Below are 25987 nucleotides of genomic sequence, written 5' to 3'. Positions count from 1 at the left end.
GATCCCTGGCGCAGTAGAAGTGCATGGGGGAGGCAACCAATTGATGTATCTTTTGAATGTGTTCTTCTCTCTCCCTCTCTCCTCTTCCTCTTCCCTCCCTCCCTTCAACCCTCCCTCCCTTTTTTTCTCCCTCCCTCCCTTTTTTTCTCCCTCCCTCCTTCCCTTCTTTTCTCCCTCCCTCCTTCCCTCCTTTCCTCCCTCCCTCTCTCTCTAAAAATCAATGGAAAAAATACCTCGGGTGAGAATTAACAAAAAAATAAAAAATAAAAAGTCACCAGAGCTCTCTCTGCCATGTGAGGACACAGCAAGAAGACAGCCATTTGCAAGTGAGGAAGAGGGCTCTCACCAGAAACTGAACCCTGCCAGAACTTTGATCTTTGATTTTTCAGTCTCTAGAAACAGAAAATAAATTTCTGTTTTTTAAGCCACCCAGTCTGTGGCATTTTGTTAAGGCAGCCCGAAACAGACTTATATACTCAGGGAAACAAATCTATATAATTGGAGGGAAAATATCTGAAAAAAGAGGCACCAAAATATTAACCAAGTTTGTCTCTGGTAGTGGGATTATGACATTTAAAAATATATATTTTTATTGATTTCAGAGAGGAAGGGAGAGGGAGAGAGAGATAGAAACATCAATGATGAGAGAGAATCATTGATCGGTTGCTTCCTGCACACCCCCTACTGGGGATTGAGCCCACAACGTGGGCATGTGCCCTTGGCCGGAATTGAACCTGGGACCCTTCAGTCCCCAGGCCAATGTTCTATCCCAATCTGGCTAGGGCTACCACTTATAATTTAAGAGGAAGGACCCTGGCCAGTGTGGCTTAGTTGGTTAAGTGTTGTCCAGCAAACCCTTCCAGTTCTTACATTTTTAAAAAGCTAATTAAGTACTACTTTTACTAGTTAAAAGTTATTAAGAGGAGTAATGGAGTCATTGAGTCCTTGTTCTAGATATATGTTTGCTGTCGTCTCTCTGAGTGTCTTTGGAAATCTTTCAACTTGTCTACTTTAGTTTCTTGACGTATAAAAAAGAATTGGTCTAAATGAGCTCTAATTGTACCTACAGATAGGTATAGAGTTCAGATGAGCAGTTCTCCTGCTTAGATAGACATCTCATCTGTCCGGCTCCCATTTTTTGCCAGCATCCCCAAACTTTACTCATCTTTCCCCGCCCCAGGAGGTAGGGAATGCATGGGCTAACCTCTCTTCACCAATAGTTGCTCTTGCAAAAGGTTAAAGAGTTCCATCCACATTCTATAAGACAACTGGCAAGGATCCAGTTAAATTGTCTTATAAAATTTCCTAAAGTCTGGATTTGTCCTATTGTTTCTTCACAATTAGATTCTGGTTACTACATAGCTGATACTATTTTAAAAAAATTATTTGTGATGTGATGTTAATTATTAGTTCAGATGTTTTCTGGATCTTTCCACTATTAGGGTATTCCACTCCCCCTCCCCCCTTGTAATTAATAAGTAATATGAAGGGTGGGGGCATACTACTTTGAGACTGTGTGTACATATCCTATTTTCTCATAACTTTTTATTCATTAACTAGAGGCCCCGGTGCATGAAATTTGTACACGTATGTGCATGTGTGTGTGTCCCTCAGTCCGGCCTGCACCCTCTCTAATCTGGGAACCCTTGAGGGATGTCTGACTGCTCGTTTAGTCGCACATCCCTCTCACAATTCAGGACTGCTGGCTCCCAACCGCTCACCTACCTGCCTGCCTGCCTGCCTGATCACCCCCCAAATCACTCCCCTGCCAGCCTGATCGATGTCTAACTGCTTCCCTGCCAGCGTGATTGCCCCTAATTAACTTCCCCTGCTGGCCTGGTCACCCCCAGCTGTCCTTCACTGCAGGCCTGGTTCCCCCTTCCCCCCCCCCCAACTGTCCTCCCCTGCAGGCCTGGTTGCCACAACTGCCCTCCCCTGCTGGCCATCTTGCGATGGCCATCTTGTGTCCACATGGGGGCTGCCATCTTGTGTGTTGGAATGATGGTCAATTTGCATATTACCTCTTTATTATATAGGATATTAGAATCTGTTATGATCATAGATCATAGCCACATTGGTGGTTGCAAAGTGATGATTTTCTAATTCTCTCATTACTTTTACAAGTGATGATTTTCTAATTCTCTCATTACTTATACATTGAGTAGCTGTCTTTTCCTCTTCTTCTATCCTACTTTTTTTTATGACTGTCACTATGAACTCATGAATTCTTTGTTTAAAAAGCTTTTTAAATTTATTTTTAGGGAGGGGAAGGAAGAGGGAGAAAGAGAAACAGCCATCTGAGAGTAATACATTGATTAGCTGCCTCCTGCATGCCCCTACCCTGCAGCCTCTTTTTCAAATATGCTAGCATTATTATCAGTTCATTAAATGTGCTTTTGTATGGATAATTTTATTTACCTGAAACATTTTCCCCCTTCCTTTCTTGGTACTTCTCCCTAGTAAAATCTAACTGCCCTCATTAATTGTTAGTGAAATGTTTTAGTGCATTTTGGGGGTGGAGAAGGTAACTGGCTTAATTAACCTGGTGTTATTTCTCTTATAATAATGGTAACAAGCTTAAGTGAGAATAGGGAACTGGTTGTCCAGACAGCATAACTATTGTTATTTTAATGAGTTAGTAATGAACCTCGTAGTGGAATGGGGTCACTTGTTTGGTTTACTCATGCTATAAGCATTTATCGACCACTTACTATGTATAAGAAACTGCTGTGCAGTGCTGTGGAACATTGAGGAATGAGGCGATGTCTTGTAAGGAGAGCCTTCTTTGGTCCCAGAGTTTCACTGAGAAACATTATTATTACTTGCCTGGAGCAATCTCGGTTGCAAGCTAATCTGAAATTCTATGTGATTATTTTTCAGTTTTCTTTTTAAAAGAAACAAGGTAATTACCCCTTAGCAGTTGCTATGACAACTGTGCTATGGCCTGGGAGAATTTTCAGCTGAAGTCCCTCTTTCCCCATGGTTAGAAAGTTTAACAAATTGTTAAAATTTAAAAATGGCACAGTATCCTTTCAAAGAAGAAGACATAGGTGGCAGGAAGGAGTTAAGTACATAGGAAGAAAACTGACACTCAATGTATAGATAAATTAAACCGCCTGTGATTAGTAGTCCCATATCCCCAGGATTGGAAGTTAGCTCAGGTAATGAAGCCAGCCTGTGCTGGCATTATTCAATGCTTCTAGAATTTTGATCCTTTACAGCCAGCTTTCAAGGGAACCGCATCCGCAGAACTCTGAGGGATTTCTAACCCAGACATTGGCAATCTCTCGGCAAACATTAGGGCTGTCAAGTGTGCTGACCCTCCCATTACCTGTTTATCAGGAACCTGTAAGGCAAGCAAAAATCTGACAATATGACAAAACTAATTTTCTCTTGTAATCCTTACAGCTTTTCCAAGATTATATAGCTAGTATGTGGCAGGGCCAGAATAACTTAGCTTTGACTTCAATACCAATATGAAGCCAAATTATTCATTGTTTCTTAGGATAAAGGCCTATTTTTAGTGATTCCTTTGTCACATTTGTTGCCTCAAATTTAGTTTGAGTGTAGAAAAGGCGTTAAATTTAATTAATATTGAATTTTTTATTCTGAAAAATGAGTAGAAAATGTAATTTCTCCTTTCATTCAAAGCTTTTGTGTATTAATAGATTTTATTTAAAATTTATAGGTAATTGAGAAAAAATGTTATCTCTGAGGACCTAACAGGCTACAGTGGTTTATTGCATATCAAAAAATGAGAGAGTGCGATTGTTCTTTGGCCTTTTAACTTTCAATGGAGAGAAGCAAAATTGGACATCACGGCTTCCAGAAAAGGGAATCACTCTCCCGCTGTATCAGGACTGAGCCTCTCATGGGTGTACGGGGGTAGGCTCAGGTTTAATGAACACGGAGACAAAGACAGAGAAAGGTTTTGTAGAGGCAGGTTGAATTGTTCTCATTTGGAGTAAGGAAGAGTGTATCAGCTTCTAAATGATGTGGTAGGCCAGAGGCGGTGTAAAAAGAGTATGTGTTATTCCCCATATAGTGACTAATAGAGAGCAAGAAAACTTTGTATTTATATTTGTCTTATGCAAGGTAGAAGGCAGATGCTCTTTACATGCTATGTAAAATTAATGGAATACAAGTAGCGAAGGCTCAAATAAGGTAAGGTATATAATAATTGGTGGGCTGGGGAAATGATCTTTGAATTCTTCCTAAAATTATCTCTGTCACTCTTCTTCTTGCTACCACTTGCGGTGTTCTTAGGTCACTGGACCTATCTGGGCTGGGGAGAGCAGCAGAGTACGTAAGAATTTGAATTCCTTATAATTTTCTTGATCTTATCCTTTAACATACTCTCTCTGAACTATAAAGCTGGATATTCATGCATATAAGCATATATAACTTCACACCCCTCCTTTCACCTCCCCTACCCTCCTTAAACCTCAGGAGATAGTTATCTTTAGTGAAATGTTATATCCTTTCAGGCTGGTTTCTTAAAGACTGTGTGTGTATGATAAATTTCAAAGTCCCAGTTATAATTCTGACAGGATCTTCTGAGTTTTCTTTGCCAGAGACAAGCAGTACCATCAGCCGCCAGTGTAGGAAGCCCTCTCCTTTGGTTTCTTGCCTGAGGAGTGCAGTGACTAGAAGGAGAAGGTTTATTCTGGGGGAGGTCATTGGTTTGGTGAAGTGAGCAAGAGGCTGATGACATGGTTTGAATTCTTTGCTTGAAGCAGCCCAGGTGGGCTAACTTTGTTCGAGGGCTTGGAGAGTGGGGAGTCAGTCCTTTCCAGCAGGATACACAGGCCTAGGCGAACATTACTGGTTGTTACCCATCTGGCAAGGGGTTTGGCTGAGTTCCAGTGATTAGTGTCCAATAGGTGCTAAGAGGCACTAAATTTTGTCCTGTTAGTGGAATTTCTCATGAAGTATGTATTTTCTGCTATTTGAATCCTGAGTATTTTCACTAGGAAACTGCTCAAAGGCAGCCTAAGAGAGCTCAGATAACTTAAGGTTTTAATTTAAATAGAAAATAAGTAACTAATGAAAAATAAAAAGGTTTGAATTCTTTTTTCTTTCTTCTCTAGCTGGTAAATTTCAGTCTGTACTCTGGATTTAAAGACAGGGACTTAATCCAGGAGCACTCCACACTGGAGAGCCTCACTGTTCAGTATCTCATTCAGTTTTGTTTGGGTGCCTGCTCTGTGCCTGTGGCCCAGATTTGTCCCAGATTAGATTTCTTCTCCAGTTAACTTTTACAGGTTTATTTTCTGTCATTCCCTTCCACATTCTCTTTTTCTGTTTCTCTCTTTTGTCTCATTCCACTTCCCTATATTCCCTTTCTCCCATTCCCTCCTACTTTTCATATTCTCTTTCCTTCTATTCCCAATTTTTCTTTCCAAAGGCATTTTGTTTCTTAATATTTGTATTTTATTTATTTTGTATAGAAATGCTGTCAGCCTTTAGGAAAGTTTTGGAATATTCATCCCCTTAACCTAGCAAAATAAAAAAGCAAAGCATGCCCTAGCCGGTTTGGCTTAGTGGATAGAACATCAGCCTGTGGACTGAAGGGTCGGAGTTCAATTCTGGTCAAGGGCACATGCCGGGGTTATGAGCTCGATCCCCAGTAGGGGGAGTGTAGGAGGCAGCCAATCAATGATTCTCTTTCATCATTGATGTTTCTATCTCTCTCTCCCTCTTCTTTCTTTCTGAAATCAATAAAAAGATATTAAAATAAAAAAAATAATATCACATAGTCAAAACACCCTCCCCCTCCCCCCCATGCAAAACATTATTTAGAAGTAATAGGAGAGATGCAGTGAGAAACTAAGGGTCTCTATACTAAGTTCCTGGCTCTGGATCATGGGCTTCTTACTTCTGGCTGAGCTGCTCTCTCCTGCCCTCACAATCAGTAGGATTGTCTATCAAGGCTTCCTTTTTAGAGACTCAATTTTGGTTTTCTGGATTATGTGCTAATTCTTCTCCTGCCAGAATTTAAGTAGACTTTTTACTCTGTCTTCTTTTTTGTATCTGCCTCCTCTTCCTGTATGCATGAATAATTCAGTACTGACTTTCCCCACACTTATTCCTTCTGTGGGTTCATGGAGAATTAAACCCGAAAGGCATTCTGGTTTTCAATCTTTGATCCTTTCTAGTTTTCAGAACAACAAATACATCAAGGATTAAAACCAGTGCCTCTAAAGTCTTTTTCCTAATATGTGATCAGAATGCTTTGTGTTTTTTGACTGATCTTGTTCCTGCCCATTTGGAAGGTTAGTCTCTTTTTTGTACTGATTTTTCCCTTGGGATTCTAATCACTAACCTCTTTTTTTTCCTTCTTCTTATGTTCACATATCACCTTAAACTCAGATGAGAAAAGCTTGCCCCTGTTTCCTGCTGTATCCACAACTGTTGTCTCGAACCCAGTGTTCAAATTTTCTTCCTTGTGTGTAAAACCTGTGTTTGTGCTGCTCCCTGTCTCTCTTAGTGGAATTACCTACTAGGCTGTATAATGTAGAAGCCCAAGGGTCAGTTTCCTGTTACCTTCCATTTGTCTCCAAGTTTTTATTTTTATTTTGAGAGAGAGTGAGAGAGAGAGAGATTTAAGTGAGAGCGAAACATTGATCAGCTGCCTCCTGCAAGCCCCTTACCTGGCATCTAACTGGGAATTGAATTGGCAACCTTTCAGTGCATGGAGGATGATGCCCAACACTAACCAGGGCTTGTTTCCAAGTTTTATCATTTCTGCCTGAATTCCTCCCACCCTAGTTCATTAACTTTTTAATTTCTGCTGTATGGATGTAGGTCCTTATCTCCTTCATGAGAAAATGTAAAAGCCTAACCTTTGTTCTTCAAGAGGCTTCTGTTTCCCATACTACTACCAAGGTGTTTTTTATTTTTATTTTTTATTACTAATATGAGGAGTCCATCATTAGCTAAAAGTATCTCCTTTTTGGGATGGTGAATATTGGTTTTCCTCATTGCAAACCAAACGGGAACTTGGCAAGAAAGGAAATATGGGAATTTATTAATTAGGTACATGAGGATGATGTCAGAAATGGCTTCCCTGTATAGTAACCTATAAAGCACAGTAAGGTTGAGCTCCCTTTCCAAGCACAGTGCTGCACATTTTTATTTTTGCTTGGGGCAGGATTTGTAGCCGTGTTCATCATTTAGTGCTGGACCTTTAGGGTGACTCTTAAGCCTTGGATTGACCTTCCTGATTTCCTTGGCCAGTTTCTGATGTTGGACCTGTTTGTTTGGTTCAGCCATGTATTTTAAAGTCTGAAAACAAGACAATTTTAAACAAATTCTCTTTATTAAGATAGTGAAAAACAATTTTTTTTCTCCTTTTGATAGTAGTAGAGGACCAGAATCTGTTTATGACATTTAAAAGCAGGTTTTCCTTAGGGTTATGATAGCTAGAGAAGTAGAATCTCAAAGAATTCTGCATTGGAAAAATGCAACTCTTCTTAGAATCAACACTAAAATCAAACCAAGTATTCTCTCTCATTTGATAAGGGGAGAAACTAGTGGGTATTGAGACAGTTCTGCACGGCTTTGAGGTCACTGGACTCGGGTGCAACTCAGCTTGCTCTTGATCTTAGGTAGCTGGTGGCTACCTAAGTTAGAAGCAGAAACAATTCTGAAGAATTAAGTAAAGCTTTGACTGTGCTTGTTCCACAGCTTTTGAAGATCCTGATAGTGCTGTCGATGACCGAGATAGTGACTATCGCAGTGAGACCAGCAACAGCATCCCGCCTCCTTACCATTCGACTTCCCAGCCCAACGCTTCTGTGCACCAGTTCCCTGTGCCTGTGCGATTGCCACAGCAGCTGCTACTTCAGGGCAGTTCCCGGGACTCTTGCAATGATTCTATGCAAAGTTATGATTATGACCTCGATTACCCAGAGCGGCGGGCTCTCAGGTGGGTGTTGGAAACAAAGCACTTTCTTTCCCCAGTTTACAGCTGACATCAAGGATTTGGGCCCTTCAACCTGAGGTGGTAATGGAAGCATAGCAGTAAGATGGGACAAGATACAGTTATTTTGTGTACAGTTATCTTTTTTCTCTTTCACACATTCACATTTATACGTTTCCATCAGTAACATTCCTCTTTATGATTAGCGATTCTCAAATGGTGAGAGAATGCCCACTGAGGGTGGATGTCTGGGAAAAGCCTGCTCACTTTTCTGCCCAGCCCAGAAATTTTGATTTACCCTTTACCAAAATTAAAAAAAGAAAATCACAGATGTTAAATGTTTGGATAACCCTTCCTACCTAAATATTTCCCTGGGAATTTCGGAAGAAAACTACTATGGATCTCTCTAAGGCAGATTCATTGTTTTTGCTAAACCTTTAAATTTTTCATTCTATTAATTTATTAAATATATAAAACATTTGCATGGTTTAAAAAATGTTAAGGTGCCGAAACCGGTTTGGCTCAGTTGATAGAGCGTCGGTTTGCGGACTGAAAGGTCCCAGGTTTGATTCCGGTCAAGGGCATGTACCTTGGTTGCAGGCAATGATCTCATTTTTTGCCCCATCTTACCAAACTGGTGAATATTTATATCCTGAGCCTCAGATGATGGTCCACCTGCTAGACAGCATCCTGTCTCAATTTACTATCATTACTGAGTATACTTTCAATGAAAATATTTTCATCTATCAGCCATCAAATAGAATTCTCACTCTTTATCATATGATTCTAAAAAGGAACATGCCAGGAATCCTACTCTAGTTGGTCCCTACTCCTTGCTGGTTTAGTATTTAAATATTTGTCTGTTTTATTTATTTGATTTTAGTTGTTTAAGAAAAACACACACATAATAGCAAAAACAAAACAAAACACAACAGCCCCCCTCCCACACACACACATTTTTGGCCCTCTTTCCCCTCTGTATTTGCAAACATTAGATGAACAAGCCGGTAGTAATAATGGGACATCAACCTAAATGATGACATATTCTGCTGGACAACTGCAATTGCCTAATAAATACCCTATTATAATTTTATTTACTTCCTGGGCTGCTGCTATAATAACTCTTAGAGGAGCATTAATGATGTACTTTAAGTTGCAAATTTTCCCCCTAAATTTTTTCTTTAATTGATCCCATATAAATTTGGTTTTACTGTAATATATGAAATGAGATTAAAAAGTAAATACTTTATCAGTTCCCGCAGAGGAAAAATTAACATGATTTAAAAAATATATATATATATTATTAATTTCAGAGAGGAAGGGAGAGGGAGGGTGAGAGAGAATCATTGATTGGCTGCCTCCTGCTTGCCCCACACGGGGGATTTGAGCCAGCAACCTGGGTATGTGCCCTGACCGGAAATCAAACCGTGATCTCCTGGTTCATAGGTCGATGCCAGCTGGGCAACATGATTTTTTAAAAAAATCTTTATTGTTGAAAGTATTACATGTGTCCCCCTTTTCCCCCCATCACCTCTGTAAGTAAACTTTTATTATAGACATTTTTAACTTAAATGTTTGAAATGATTTCTCCTTTAAAACTTTTTGAAGAAATTATATCACTAGCATTGATATTTTAAACTTCTCTATTACTATAAATACTAAATTCTTAGAAATAGTCTAAATTCTGAAGTTGTACAGTTTTATAAGAAGAACATTTAAAAACCTTGAGGGAATAAACATGTTTGCAGTATCTTCTAATAAATCAGAAGTATAAAAATAAATAGCTTCATTCACTCTATCCCTATCTATTGATTTTAAGTTGTAACTATAAAGACTTTCCAGAGTGGACTTAGTTTAGTTTGAGTTTTTGAGAACAATGGAGAGTAATGAAACTGCATGTAAAAATAAAAATATGTAAAGTTGATTTCCTCAGTCTCTCAAATGGATTTCCGCCTAATGAGTCCAGAATAATGGGAAATGTATGTAAATTATGTAAAAATACATAATTTGAGGTTTGATTCTAGAATTAGACTTTGTTAGATGTTATATCACCAAAGTATCTCTAGTGTTAAGGGGTTTCAAAAGACTATCAGTTTCTGGCCAGGGGAAAGTCAATGGGAAAAAAGGAGACATATGTACTACTATTTGTAATACTTTAAACAATAAAAAATAAGTAAGTTAATAAAAAATTAAAAAAAATAAAAATAAAAATTTTTTAAAACGACTATCAGTCTTTTTAAGACTAAAAATCTTGAAGATTTTTAGAGACTAAGTTACAACTTTGATCTTTTTTTTCTGTTTCCTAAATAAATGTTATTGGATGTTAGATCTATAAAAGAACACACTGAGCTGACAAGCGCCTAGTCTGCAGGCTCTCTCTGCATCCCTACCTCACTACATGGCAAGTAGGCAGTCTCTAACCTAACTGAAAGGTCAGCTCTCTTCTGAATTCACTGACTTAAGTTGAACATGTGGTTCTGCTGTTGTACTCAGTATAGAGAAAGGTTTTAATTTCACTGTAATCCTCAATGCATATAGTCTTAGATTTCACAAATAACAATGATAATGCTTTAAGTAATTTGTTTTTTTTGGTACTGTAACAAGATTTGACTTCTGATAGTCAAAGACTATTTTTATTATGGGTATATTTTTCTTTCTAAAAGAAATGTGTTTGACCATATTGTTGGCTATACTGCCTCAAATATAACTTTCATCAGGTTAACAGCTTGGCTTCTCTTCAGACCCAAATTTATCAACAAATTTAGGTCTTGAAATCCCCTGATATATTTTTGTGGTATACTTAACAGTTTTAAACTTTGGCATTGTAGATATATTCTATATATCAGCGATTTTCAACTGGTGTGCTACAAGAATTTTGAAAACATGCAATACCTGACTATTTAGTCAGAGGCACTGACCTCTTTTCCCTTAGATTATCAAGTAAAAAATGACAACAGCCGACAACAACAGCCATCTGGTGTGAATGAATCAAAATCATATCTATTTTTTTGGTGTGTTGCAGAATTTTAGTAATTAGTTTATGTGTGCCATGAGATGAAAAAGGTTGAAAATCGCTGCTATACTAGTATATTGCTGAGACATGTTCATTTTGTTAACTTGTTTCTTAGAAAATAAAGGATTTTAAAAAGATTATGATAGCTAGTGAAATATTTAAAAGTTATTATTATAGCTGTTCTTTTTTTTAATGTGGAAAATACTCTTTTACTACATTGCTATAATAGTAATTTAAGATGATGTGGCTTTCCTTATATTGTTCAGTCTGAATGGTTTTTATTAAATTGATAATTTTACTAGTTCTAGTTTTGTTTTTAATTCTAGTTTTCTTATTGGATGTGCACTAAATCTTATTTGTTTCTTTTCCCTGTTTTTCCTTTTTTCTTTGCTTCATATGCCTTCAAACTTATCCCTTTACACTAGACAAAGCTTACAGGCTAAAACTGACAGAATTAGGATTATTTCAGCTTTCTCTGATGTTGACTATAAAGAGCAAGAGGGTATATATGAGCAGATAGAGGGAAAAACATCACAAGAGTTTCTAGAAAACAGTAACATAAACGTAAAAGAAGCACAAGTAAAGGGAATTAGAATTCTTTCAAAAACTGATAAATGTTACAGCCAACAAGTACAACCAAGTTATAAGAATTGGAAAAAGATACCCTCTCAGAGCCAAGAAACAGAATTCTCTGCTGCCTCTGACTTTGATCTTAAGTTTGAAGCATCTGTTTCCTCTAGATATCCTCAGAAATATGATACAATTGATAGAAGAAGGAAAAAGAAACCCTTGTACAGTCATTTGGAAGACAATGAAAGAAGACAATATAATGATAGATTAGGAACTGAGACTAACTTCAAAAGTATGTATCCTAATAGTGAAAATTGTAACTTTTGCGACATTGAAAAGAAGAGAAATAATTACCCAGTTTTGCACCCCTACAAAAATGGATTTGTGGTTAAGTGTGGCATGTGGGCCGCTAAATTGGAAAGTCATGATTATGATCTTCCAGGTTGTTTAAAGAACTGCGAAAAGTCATCTGGCTTAACCCAGCATGTCACTGATTTCATTCCATTAGATATTCTTGAAGATTCTACTAGTAGTACTTCTGATGAACTTCTGGATTCCCCCACTTATTCTGATAAACAGGAAGGTTTATTGTCACCAACATGCCATCCATCCAATGACCATCATATTAGAGGCTTTTCTAAAGAATATTATGTAGCAAATCCAGCAATTCATCCATCACAAAGGATGAATTGCAATGCAAACACACTTGGAGATCTGTCGGGGTGTCCCATGGAAGAGATAACCCTTTCTTCTACTGAACCTAAGGAGAACTATATTGATACAATAGATGAGCTTCAGTGTTTTGTAGAAACAGTCTCAGAATATTTAGCAGAGAAGGAAGAGGAGATTGATAAATATGGTTCCCTTTCAAAAACTAAAAAAGTATATAAAATTAATAATACTGTTGATAATGCAGAACAAAAAAAATCTGGGGATCAAATACCACCTATAAACATTGTCAGGAATGACAAGGACAAGGCCATCTATTTTCCTGAGTTGAATGAAGTGAAATGTGCCGTTGGTTCTTTGTTCAGTTCACTCACAGAAAAGATGGGCTCGGGCACAAAGCATCTAACATTCTCTATGGAAAAGCTGGGTTCTTTAGCTCCAGAGAGAACAGAAACTCTTACTAAAATAGAGACAATTAATTCGGGACCTAGACCCAGAGCCAACTCAGTATCAGAGAAGGATCTTTCCATGCAGTCTCCATTACCTTCTCAAACAATTGATAAGGATTTTGGCAGACATGACAAAAACTCTGGAAATGAGCACATAGGTATTAAAACTGGAAGTTTAAGCTTTCAGGATGCAGCAGAAACCCTTGGAAGGGACTCTGCTCCACAGAGTCAGAGTTCAGTTATCAAGTCTGTTTTCAGCATGCTAACTCCATTAAAGATCTTTTCAGAAAATGATGAAACCAAAAAAGATAAGAACAAGCCAACAAGAAAGGAAAGCTTCGTTGGGTGTGGTTCAGAATCAAGTCGAAAGGAAGATACTCTTGGTAATGACAGTAGCATCATTGCTTTAGATAAGGGTAATGGAGACAGTACAGGCTTGTCCCAAATGACCCTAAATGAGGATTTGTCTTCCCAATCAGCCAATGAATCTTCAAACTTAGCTAGTTCTGCAAGTAAGAAAGATGATATTGAGAATCTATTGGAAAGAAAATCCCACATAGACATCTCTCTGTTATCAGACCAACCAAAAGTACTAGTATGTGCCAAAGATACTCCAGGACATCCTTGTGTAGCTGGCAGTGGAACTGCAAATAAAGAGGCTTCTTCAACAGTATTTGAAAGAGACAGAGTTACTGGTGATGATGATTTCCTTGAGCCACTTAGAAAGTCTTTTAGCCAGTTTTTACTCACTTCCACTGAAAACTGTTCAAAAGAAACTTTGTCAGAATCTAGGGAAGTTCATCAGTTGGAGGAAAATGGATGGGAAAGGATCCCTAAGAAAGATGGACATTCCTTTTCCTTTAGTGGGAAATTTCATATTCCATTTCTCAGTGTTCTTAGTCATTCTGAAAAGCAGCAGGATTTAAGAGAGAAAGGAAGCATTTTTCCTTTGTTTAAATTTCCTTTCACTGACAGCCATATCACTGTCAATGACCAGAGTTTTCATGGCTCAGAATTAGCTATTGATGAAGAGATGCATAGAAACTGCCATGAAAATACCAAACTTAGTTCAATAAAATCTAGTTCAGTTCCAAATATTCATAATAATCTAGGAAAATCTGGAGACACAGAGAAATTGAATAAAAATGACCCAAAAAATTGTCTTGAAGATGGCACACTTAATAAAATAAAGTCTGATTCAGTTCCAAATACTAATAATGATCTTGAGAAATTTGGGGATGTAGAGGTATTAAATTCCAGCGACCACACAGCAGAAGAGAACGGTGAAAGAGATACTTTAGGCATCCTTGCAGTTGTGCCCGAAGAACATATGCTTTCTGACTCAGAAGAAAGAAAAACTCTTACACAAGAGACATTTTTAATAGTATCAGACTCTTCATTAGCATTGACTTCTATTTCACAACCCACCTTGATTAATGAAATTAGTGAAGACAAACTTGTAGATAAAACTTCCAAGAAAAGAACCCAAGGAGGCCTCCTTTCTGGCCTGTTTAACAGATTCTCTTCTCTTGAAAACTTGTCTAGTACACAAGAATTAAATTTGAAAAATGATGATTCTCATCACAGGAATAATACCCCAAGCTTACTCTCAGGAATATTTAACTTGATAACCAGTAACAGTTTGACTGATTGTAATAAACAGGATGAAGCAAAGTCCATGTCTTTAGGCGACATAAAGAATTTGAGTGGAAATAAGCATTTATTCTTGGATGAGACCCCTGTTACTTCATGTGTGACTTCTGAGAACCAGAGGAATCATGATGAAAAACAAACTTCTGGCTTCATAAAAACTTTCTTATCTTCACCTAAAGAAAACATACAGTTAGTTAAAAAGCATTGCCCCTCTTCTGAGAACAGTGTACCAAATGCTCAGGAAGACCTCTTAGAAAAATCTTTGGTTAAGAGGCCAACACCTCACCATATTGTTGAAGCAAACTTATATGAAAATTCAAATAAGTTAAATCCACCTATATTAAATACTAACATTCTTAATAAATCAAACCACTATCAAGCTTTTGAAGAGATGAACAATCACTTTTGTTATGAATGGGACTCTGATATAAAAGATTTATCTAAAGATTCCAGAATACTTCAGCCAGTTTATTGTATGTCAAATCAAAATACATTTCCATCAACTGATGTTTTTGTGTGGCCTGATTCAGAAAACCCAGCAATAAATTTTTGCCAAAAAGATAAAAATGCAAATATCTTGGAGTGGAGAACAAATTCAAACAGTGTCATTTGGTGTGACTTACCATATGAATCATTCGATCAGTTTGCATTTAATGAAGATTACTTAGTAAGAGGTGATATGTGGGCAGCTAACTCATGTAGAAATTCTTGTCATCTTTTAATTAATGAGACTGAGAATTCACTAGAAGAATTGCCCATTGACTTAAGTTCTTCAGGTTATGAGAAGACTTTATACCCCATAGATGATCAAGAATCATTAAGAATGGATGAAAACTTTATTTTTTCAAATGTTGGTTATGAATACCAGGAATGGTTGTCATGTCTTGAAAATGGAGTGTGGTGGCCATCAGAGGATGGAGACTATGGATATTATATGTTTCATGATGGTCAATATATCTATTCTTTTCTCACTGATTCTACTGGGCAGTATGCATATTTATTTATACCTGATTGTCCTTATCAGGAGTATTTAAATTGTGATTTACAGACAAATGATTTATCAGGTATTATATTGGATGACAGCATTATTTCTGCCTGTAGTTTTAGAGAACTAGATAAAGAAGATGAATTATTGTGGTATGTCGAAGAGGAACCAACTGATGACCCTCTTGATTTATCTATAGTTTTGCCAAGAAGTGAGGGACCAATGTATCTAAACTTAGGAACACTTTCACAAGTTCTTGAAGAGTCAGGGTACAGCCAAAGGGATCGACCATTAGATTTTTCAGTCTGTAATTCTCAGAAGTTTGAAGGAGGTTTTGGATTTTTTGAAGAAAGGTTGTGTGTTTCTGAAGACTTTGAATATACATTGGATCTCAGAAATCAGCCCCAAAGTGTTGGTAATCATGTCTTAAATAAAAATCAAATTAAAGATGGAGACAAGAACCAGGCTGTAGTTAAGGATTCATTAGTTTGCCTTCCCAGTTTTCATTGTCTTCAGGCTTCTGAGGAAGGTACTACTTTGGTTCATCTTGAGAATATGACTAACAGCCCACAACAAACAGAAGAGATGTTATTGTTGAACAAAGTGACTTCCTTATTTTCTGCGTCGGGTGCTCCAGTTGGAAGTACTTTGAATTTTGAAAAGAATGAGTACTTAGAGTCTTTGGCCACACATAAGAAGGATCAGCAGTCAGACTTGGCAGAGCTCACAAATGACGAGCTTCAGTCATTAATTTTGAGTAAGCAATCAGAGAGTAAACCCCAAAATGAGGAGGAAAGTCTTCTTAAATATTCAGAGACACAAATAGTATCTGATGTTCGGCAACCAGAATTTACTGAAAATGTGAAGCAAGAATTTCCTTTAAATAAAAGCACTCATGTGAAAAAACAAAGTCTGTTGAAATCTGTTTTCCAGGTAAGCCAAATAACTCCTCAGGCTAAATTAGGCGTAGAAGATGATGAAATCATGACAATCGACTCTGTGTCAGTTCCTCTTGTATCACAGTTTAGTAGGGATGAACACAGAAATAGTGATATTCCTCAAGACCAGTCTTCTAAAGAGTCTGAGAGAACATTATTTAAAAGTGCATTGAAACTCTTTGGTCAGGGAGAAGACTCTTCAGTAAGTGCAACAGCAAATGAAAAACAGGCATCTGGGTTTTTGAACCTCTTTAAAACCCAGATGAATAAAGAAGGATCACCAAATTTGGAAAAGAATGGTGATAAAAATAGAAAAATAACATCTCAGGAAAAGAATGAATCTTCTGGTATCTCAATTTTTTTTGGTACTCTTGGGGATTTCTTTAAAACCGATGTATCTTCTACACAGACAACTAAAAATATGTCTGTTTCTTCAGTGACTGATAAGGATGAGGTCAAATCAAGTCCTAATCCCACAAAGCCAACTATCCAGGACTTTGGGAACTTCCCTGCTGCACCAGTGTCCTCTAAAGGGGAAGTTCGTGTTAGAAGGCTGAATAAGCAGACTACTATTGATGATACTGGGGTAAAAGATAAGGATATCCAGGGCAATAATTTGACTAAAAAAGAGGTACCCTCCAGGGACCACTTAATCCAGCAGTCACCAAATCCATCTTTCACAACAAACTGTTTCAAAGAGTCTTCAAGAGAGTCTTCAATAGAAACCAGTGGTGTGTCTACAGTGATGGAAGCTTCAGGAGATAATAAGATATCTTTTGATATTCTGAGCAGAAAAAATTCAAATGAACAAGATCATTTTTCTGATAAAGACTTAAGTTTTTCAAATGTCACAATATCTCCACCCCAACCGGAGTTGCCAACCAGAAAGAGTATATTTTCTTTCCTGACTGGATCCGGAAAATCTGAGAACAAAGCCTCTGCTACTCTTCCAAGAACCAAATCTCAAGCAGAAGGGCTATTCACACTCCCTTCCTTTTTTCCCACTAATTCAAGCATCAGGAAGGATGCCTCTCATAATAGCTCCTTTAGTTTCTTCAGCTTGCCCTTTTTGGATGAAAAACAGCAGACTCCTGGGAAAAAGCATAGCCTCTCAACTATTGCTCCAGTGACTTCCCAGCCGTGTAAGAAGCCAAGTGTTTTTGTAGACATGTCTGGCACAGTGAATGAAGGTTCCAATGTCAATAGAGGTAGCATAGTCCAGGAGTTAATTCATGAGCAGCAAATGGCTCCTTGTATTTCCATTAACAACACCATTGAGGTTACCTTCCTTGATGATGAGCTCAATGTAGGAGAGAACTATCAGGGAAACTTAGGGTCCAGTGATGGATCATGGATATCTTTAGCAGATTTCCAGTTGAATCAGTTGCAAACAGACAGTGCTCCTCATTCACCAGGATATCAGGCACAGACTGAAACCCTGCTTATTGGTCCAGAGACCTTTGAGGTAGCTTCTCATGAAGAAGATTTCATACAGGAAGCCTTCCTCAGCGGCTCACTGGCCAAGTCTTTTCCACATGATAGTCATTTGGTTGGAAAGCTCAACAATTTAGACACTTGTACTAACCACCGCCAAGATGAAAGATTTTCTGGTGACCCATTGAACTTGCCATTAGAAAAGGCCCCTGTTGAGATCTTAACACAGATCCTGGAGTCAACCTCTTCCTCTGAAGAGTTGGGGTGTGCAGGGCACCTCCAAAGCCGAGACACAGATAAAGAGGAAGACAAATCATTGTTGGGCTCTTCAGTAGAAATGCTTTCAGGGTTTATGAACAAAGTGAAATCTTTCTCTGGGAGCTTAACTGAACCTCCCAAAACTTTCTCTGGATTTTTCTCCTCTTCTAAACCTCCAAAGAAAAACTCGTTTTTCTCTCTTGCTTCCGGTGCATCATCTCCGCCACTCAAAGGTGAGTTGTTTGGAATTTTCAAAAGTCCCAAACCAGACACATGCAAACAAGAATCATCTATCCCAGCTACTGCATGGCTTCAAAATGGTAGTTCCAGAGATGCTGTAGGATCAGTACCTCCAGGAAATTTATGGAGAGAGGCTGCTTCTGCATCATTCAATTCAGAATCTGCTCTTAATGACTATCAAATGACAGTGCTTAGAGCCAAGTCAGACTCAGAGACCTTGACAAATGGTCCTAACCTAACAACCGAAGTGGAAAACAGTAATATTCCTGGCCATACCTTGACAGATGATCTAAAACTAACGACAGAAATGGAAAACAGTATGCCTGACAATAGTCTAGAACCCCAGGGTTCTGAAACAATTGGGGCTACATCTTCTATATCAGGAGATGACACTGGACAAGGAGTATTATCTCTGAGTGATGAAGGAGACATGGGGGTGTTGCAGGGCACAGACACAGAGACATCATTTGAAGCAGAGAATATTTCATTGCCAACACAGTCCCATCCAGATCCTACCTGGATTGCCAAAGAGCTTCCTTCTCCAATTCAGCCACTTCTTCCTCTTGAGCCAAAGCCAGCTATGCAATCTGCCCTCACAAAACAAAACATCTCAGAGCTACAGGCAACCAATTCACTAGAAACCAGTACCACAACACTGTTCAGTGAGGCAAGTTCAGTTGGTCAGAGTGCCACACTGGAAACCCAAGGATCCCTTTCTCACCCTCTGTGGGAGGAACCTGTGTTTTGTGCCAAAGAAAGTTATGGGATTTATGATGCCCAGAAAGATCCACCTGCAGCCCTCCAGGAAACAGAGCAGCCAAGACCACGTTTTGAGATCCCAAACATGACCAATTGGCCAAAGCTCCATTTCCCATCCTCTGCTGCTGACTATGGGAAACCACTGAGCTCTTTCTTTTCCCCACCTTCCTCCTCTGGCGATAGGGGAGCAGAGACTGGTTTAATGTCCGGTTTTAAGAAGTTGTCAACTCTGTTTGAGGGAGGTAATGAGGGAAAAGGCGGTATAGTGGCAAATGATACTAAAGTAAGTTTTGGAAAGAAGCTGGATCTTTTATTCCCTTGGCCAAAAGAGCACAAAGGGGACCCTGAACAAATGCCTACAGAATCCTTCACTCCAGTTTTGATTATCAGCAGTGATCATGACCTTAACTCCAGTGAGGCTGACAAAGCCTTGGAATCTTCTCAAATGTCTGTGGCTAGTGCTCACCCAGCTAAGGTCTCTGCTCAGCTCTCTGTGACCTCTGATCAGCTCGAGGCCAAGCCAAGTATAGGTGCTCATGGGCTTTCAGGGCTTGGAGAAGTGGAAAACCAGCAAGAAACCCCAGCATCTGGAGAAGACTGGAATACCAAAGGCAACCTCTCTGGCCTCACTAGTTCTTCCGGGAGTCATGAGGAAGAGCACTGTGCTGTCTCTGAACTACTTCACCAGCCTGAAACACAAGGAGGGGAGGCGATGCCTGGTAGCTCTGACTCTGTTTTGAATGGACAGCTGCCAGTTACTCAGCATGGCACCAAGGACACAAAGACCAATGAAAGGCCTGTTCTCAACTAAAGCATCATAAATGATTTCAAGGAACTGATCATTTATGATGCAATGACTTAGAGGTAGATTAGATATAGCCTGCTTTTCCTCCTTCCTCTGTCTTTCCTAGCACCTGAATTTCATGTTAGAGGTTAAATAACAAGAAATAATGTATGGGTCTTTTCATCCTCTCCCTTCTCTCTAGTGCCAAATTTAAATTTATTTATTGGAACAAGGAGTTTCCTACTTAAAGGAAAGGGTAGGCCCTGACATTTACTCACTCTGATTTGCTTGCCTTATATAACATGGAATGGAGAAGGGAGGGTAGGAAGAGGCAGCAAGTAGTTGAGTAGTATGTATTAATTACAACCACATGATGGGCTACGATGCTTCCTTGGGCCTTCAGCACTTATATCTGTAATAGCTGGGGAGAGACCTACTTTACTTCCCTTTTCTAAGTCTTCTAAGATACTTTCTTCAGTGGCAATGAGGGTATTAAGTAAAATACAAAGTACAAAGGATGGCTTGGGATAATCTAAATTCTATATCCTATTCCACATGAAATTGCATAACTTCCTCCAGTCTGTGCCTTTTATTATCTATGAGACTTGTGACTGATAAATGCTTTGAATGAAGTCTCACAGGAGCTCAGGGTTATTATTTGCTGTAGTTCTTCAGTCTGGACCATTGTCAGGTCTATCTGCAAAGGACACTATTATTTCTCCTAAGAAGCACCACACAGTGTAGTTTAAGAATGATGCTTTGCTCTCTGGCCAAAAACTATCCAAAGAGGCTGGTCAGGGGCTTTAGAGATTGTGTGTGTGTGTGTGTGTGTGTGTGTGTGTGTGTGCGCGCTTGCATGCACGCGTACGCGCCTGTGCAAATTGGCTGAGACAGGTCTTGTAGATTGTCACTAAGTCCTCTTGAATAGGTCAGAATGTCTTAGATTCTGAAGGGAGTAACTTCTGAGTACTGTTCTTCTTTTTGGCCATGAGTCACTGCTACACTGTGCTACAGCTGCTAACTCTCATAGCAGGGGAACAAATTTCCTTTCTGGGTATGGGAATTTGGGTGTTTGAGAGAGGGTTTGGTTGACCTCTCTTCAGGTACAGAAATTAATTAATATGACCCTGACCTAGATCCTGGAATTGGACTTTATCCACTTTATCCAAAATTAAGCTATGTCCTGAGAGCAACTTAGATACAAATGGTCAAGTTTATCTATAGGACATTCTGTATTCTGTCAGGACTATCCTTGTGACATTCATGAGATGAATGGTCAGTGAAATCCCATGAGGAATTTCTTGATCCTAACCTCCATCTCCCAGTGGCTTCCATTACCTTATTATGCAGATGTCTGAGAGATAGTTGAAGGGACATGTCCACTGTCCTTTGCTCATCCTAAGGCACAGGCATCCACATTAACAATTGCATAGGAAGGAAAGGGGACCTCAATTTAACAAATAATCACAAAAGGGGGTAGAGTTCATCCATTTTATTATGTGAAAATTAGAAAACTTTAATCACAGCCACTGGACAAGTTTCTTTAGAAGTCTGAGTAAAGAATTTTAGACTTTTGAATAATTCTTAATCTATTTATGAATACCACATTAAGACAAGACATTCTTCAAAGTCAGTTTCTGTGTTGAGGCTAAGTGCTGTTTAAGAACCCAGCATGTGTTTTTTTCCCCTGTTGTGACTGCTGAGTAGAGACTAGTTCTTCTATTGTAGATTGCAAAGTTTGGTCCTCCATTCCCAGGAACCTCCTGTTTGTGATTCTTGCCATTATTATTTCCTGAATTAATCATTATTTCCTGAATTAATCTATTACTTTTACTCTGATCCTTAGTTTACACTTACTTACTCATCTGTATTCCTCTCCTTCTCACAGCCCCACCAGCAGTAGTAGGTATGGCTCCTCCTGTAATGTGAGCCAAGGAAGCTCTCAGCTGAGTGAACTAGACCAGTGTCATGAACAAGATGATGACCGTCGGGAGAGGGACTCAATTCATTCCTGCCACAGCTCTGGTAGCTTCTCTAAAGATGTCCAAGTGGGTTTTGGAGAACAAGAGAAAATCTTGGAGGTGACTGGTGAAGAAGAGAAGGGGAGAGAATGTGAACCCAAGGAGATGAAAGATGTCACAACCCATCCTACCCCAGATCTGGTGCTACAAAAAGACCATGTCCAAGGTCCCCAAGAGAGGTAGGTGATGGCTGCTTGAGGAGCTCACAAGCTTTCCTCAGTCCTACCCTGTTATATTGCTGAATATGTGCTTTTCATCTCCTACCCCCCACCCCCACCCCTGGGCGCCTACAGTTGAGTTTGGTGATGATCAGGGTACTGAGGCTTAGCTCTACATTGCTCCCTTTGATTTTTGTTATAAGTCCCAAGATCTCTTCAGAATACTTGGGATCTTTGTAGTTAGCTACAATGTACCAGGCTTTTTTGAATTTGAAGTTCTTGATTTACTAGTTAGCCAAGAACTTATGGTAGTCTCAGAGTGTGGAACTGACCTGAGCCCTACAGATTATTTCATTTAAAGGAGCTGCTTAGACTGAAATAGGCTTCCAAGTATATTAATATTTAAAATTATTTTATGAACATTGCTTTGTGTGTGTGTGTGTGTGTGTGTGTGTGTGTGTGTGTGTATGTTTTTCCCCCTGGCTGAGAAAACCAGGACAGAGTTGAGATAGACTTGATATCAAAGCCAGATCTAATGCATCCCTCAGCCTCTCCAGGGCCTAGCAGTGTATCTGGAAATTGATACCCATAAGAAAAAATTTAAATGTTTCCTTTTAACAGTCGTTTTTTTTTTTGTTTTTTTTTAATCAATCTTTATTGTTCATATTGTTACAAAGGTTCCTCATTTCTTCCCCCCTCCACCAGGTTCCCACCCCACCCTCCGCCCCCTCCCCATCCCCCATTGTCCTCATCCATAGATGCAGTTTATGTTCAGTCTCTTCCTCCCTCCCTTTCCCCGATAGTAAATCCCTTTTCAGTTAGTAAATCAGTTACTTAGCATTTTCTCATATCAATAATACCACCACATGCCCAATGATACATTTCACACAAAAGACATTTCCAAATAGGTCAACCAGCCTCATCCAGGCCCCACCCAAGGCACTCACAGATCAACACCCCAGCCCTATACTAACTCAACACATCCAGATCTAAGCCTTCATCACTTGATTCAGCAGACCTCAAGTTCCCACAAAAGTTTCCAGCCATGTCTGAGAGGCAGCCATGGGCAAGGGGCAGGCGAGGAGCGAGCTGTTCCAGGCCTGGCTGCTCTGGGTCTGGCCTCTGTTGCTCTGGTTCGTTCCACAACCAGCTGCTCTGGGTCTGGTCACCGCCGCTCCCGACCTAGTTGCTCTGGACCTGGCTGCTGCTGCTCCGGGCCTGGCCGCACCCGACCCGGCTGCTCTGGGCCCGGCTGCTCCAGGTCCGGCCGCTCCGGGCCTGGCCGCTCCCTGCCTGGCAGCTGCTGCTCCTGGCCTGGCCGCACCTGACCTTAACAGTCTTATAATGAAACTTAGTACAGAGTTTGAGTGTTATTATTGAGCTAAGTTGATCAGTAATGTTGCTGATAGGTTGGGGCAGAGCAGAATTTCTCAGTCTTGGTATTATTGACATTTTGGGCTAGACACCTCTTTGTTTTGGGGAGCTATTGGGTGCATTGTAGGATTTTTAGTAGTATTCCTGGTCTGTACACTCTAGATGCCAATAGCAACCCTTAGTGTGACAACCAAACATGTTTCCAGATATTGCCAGATTTCCGTAGCCCCTTTTGAAAACCACTTATGGAGAGTGATAAGGGGTAGGTGTGACTTAGATTCTCAAATGTAAATATCTAATAGTAAAGCTTCTCACTAAAAGATCAGAGCAATGAATGCTGATTACGAGGTAAAAGTGAGAGAATGGTTGGTTTGTCAACTCCACCACTGAAAGTATAAACGTATTTTCTCTTCTTCCTTTTTCTTAATCTTTAGTCATCTCTGGTGGCTCATCTAATAGATGAAACATCCAGGAAACTGAGCTCTGGTCCAGTTTTTTTTTTTTACTGGGTTGACAACCCACTGAAAAATGACTCTTTGTAGACCTTATGTAACCGGAACCAAGGTTCCGCTGCCTGCCACCATGAAAGCCAAACTTGTGAGACAGATGCTGGTGAAAAAGGAAAGAGAGTTATCCAAGTGCTGGTAACTGAAAAGATGGGAGACTTATCTCAGGGCCCATCTTAGAAATGATATCAAAGCCAGATCTAACTCACCCCTCTTAGGGGTTTTTATAGGGAGGAAGAGGGAAAGCAGAACCTTGCCGGTCCTGATATGGATTTTTAATGTCAGCATACTGGAGGTCAGTCCTAGCCAAATTCCTGAAGTTGGGTGATCCACATCAACTGAAGTTGTGGTCAAGGCTGTTTCTTGTACAAGCAGGAACTGGAACCACCGATGCCTGCAATATTCTTATAAGGAAACTATCAGTATATGAGTTTCTTTTACCAGTTTGTTAGTACATTTTATTCTAATTCCATTTCATGGTTAGTCAGAGTAGTATTAAGTTTTTATTCCCTGTTAACTTAGACTTGTCAGATACTATTGTCCGTGTAGAGTTGTTGGTAGAGCAGCAGAAGTGACTAGCATGAGCATTTGTCCTTCTCTACTGGCTGTATGTATCCTTTCAGATCCTAGCTGTGCAAGTGAATTCCAGTTCTACCTCGACCAGAAAGGCTTACACATGTTTTAGAACAATTGATCCAGTTAGATGACATTAGAGCCCAGCATATACATTTTTTACATGTCTAGATGGTAGACACTTGTTTGTTGCCTTGGCAGTATACCACAGTGGGAAATAGGAGAAGTATTATCACCAAGAATCAACCACTATTCTACAGTTAAGGACCTGGATGATGACTTGTTCTAACATAGGGTAGTATTTCTGTCTCAAAGCTGCTTTGTTATATTTATTGTTCATTTCACTGAGGATGTTCTCGAGGCAGCTCAAAGAATAATATGGCAGAAAAAACGCTGTGGTTTTTTCTTAGCACTTTTGATGTAGGCTAGGAATTGGTAAGACTACCCAAATACTTAGTAGAGCAGCAGGGGTTTTCAGGAACAAAATTCTGCCCTACGGATACCATGTAGAACCCCTAAAGGAGGCTGTTGGTCTTAAGAGGTGAGGTGAGAGAGTTATTCCAAACCTCTTTGCACAGTTTTAATTCTATATATTAACTCAGACCCTTGCCATTGCTGCTAGTATCCTGATCCCTGACTGTCCTAGTGAACTCTACCTGATTGGATGAGTGAAAAAAAGGGGAAAGGAAGAGAAGGAATAGGCGAAAAGCTCAAAGGAGTTGTCATTTCAGAGAAGATTATTTTTTTCCACATTGGACATCCATGTTGTTTTAGTGGCCTGAATCACTAAACAAGTGTAGGCATGAATATAAATAATTTTACTTTAGATATTTGGCAGTTTTGCCTGTTATTGTGTGGCCTGGAATATTTTTAAGGACTATTCTTCTCCTTTTTTTTTAAATAAAGTTTTCCTGAGGAGACTGCATCTTCGCCATTTACCCAAGCCAGAGCACATTGGATCCGAGCAGTTACCAAGGTTCGGCTCCAGCTGCAGGAGGTAGGAAATCTATTATTCTGGTACTAGTTGGGATAATTTTTCCTTTGAAATTGGGAGACATATGGTGCCAAAGAAGCAATCAGTGATTAGTCATCTTCTTAGTGTGTTTCTGGAAATATACAACAAATGAACCAGAACCTTAAGAGATGATGGGAGGTGGCTATTGGCTTTCATCTATGCTGATTAATGAAAATCAAATAGGCCTAGTGGGTCAAGAGTCTGAAGATAAAGTTATATACTATTTTCAGTACCATAATCAGCCAAATGGTAACTTTCTATTTCTGTTATCCTTTCTACATTCATTAATTGGCATTCTACTATGAGAAAGAAATATCCTTTTTCTCCCATCAATTTATATTGATGTGGACTCATTGATTCCTAATTTATTACCTGAATTCCTTACTATCATTTATTTTAAATTGTCCTTTGTATAAGCACTGTTCATTTGACCCGTTAGCAAGAAGATAATGTTTTAAAAATGATTGAAAAAGTAGCTGCTTTGAAGGAAGCATTTTCAATACACATGTTGAAAATGCTTCCGTGTGTGTGTGTGTGTGTGTGTGTGTGTGTGTGTGTGTGTTCTTTTGTTACTAGAAACAATGAGTGTTATAAAAACTCATAACTGCATATTTTAAAATCTTGGGAAGAGGCTATTAATGTATTAAACGATTGTTTTAATGAG

General features: G+C 39.2%; 2 protein-coding genes across 2 annotated transcripts in view; both read left to right on the top strand.

The window, feature by feature from the left end:
• UNC13B (unc-13 homolog B) overlaps nt 1-25987 on the top strand; it is a 125248-nt gene that overhangs the window by 36149 nt on the left and 63112 nt on the right. The window contains exons 8-10 of the mRNA XM_084899095.1: nt 7690-7930; nt 21565-21876; nt 25215-25305. Coding sequence (XP_084755221.1) covers nt 7690-7930; nt 21565-21876; nt 25215-25305 — 644 coding nt within the window. The remainder of the gene's footprint in view (nt 1-7689; nt 7931-21564; nt 21877-25214; nt 25306-25987) is intronic.
• LOC311630216 (uncharacterized protein) lies at nt 11802-19703 on the top strand (the record flags this gene model as incomplete). Its single annotated transcript, XM_084899096.1, has 1 exon — nt 11802-19703. One exon carries the CDS (start codon nt 11802-11804, stop codon nt 19701-19703), a length of 7902 nt encoding a protein of 2633 aa, XP_084755222.1.

The sequence above is a fragment of the Pipistrellus hanaki genome (assembly GCF_964339955.1).
Source record: "Pipistrellus hanaki genome assembly, chromosome: 11".
Classification (NCBI taxonomy): domain Eukaryota; kingdom Metazoa; phylum Chordata; class Mammalia; order Chiroptera; family Vespertilionidae; genus Pipistrellus; species Pipistrellus hanaki.
This window is presented reverse-complemented; position numbering and strand designations above follow the sequence as displayed.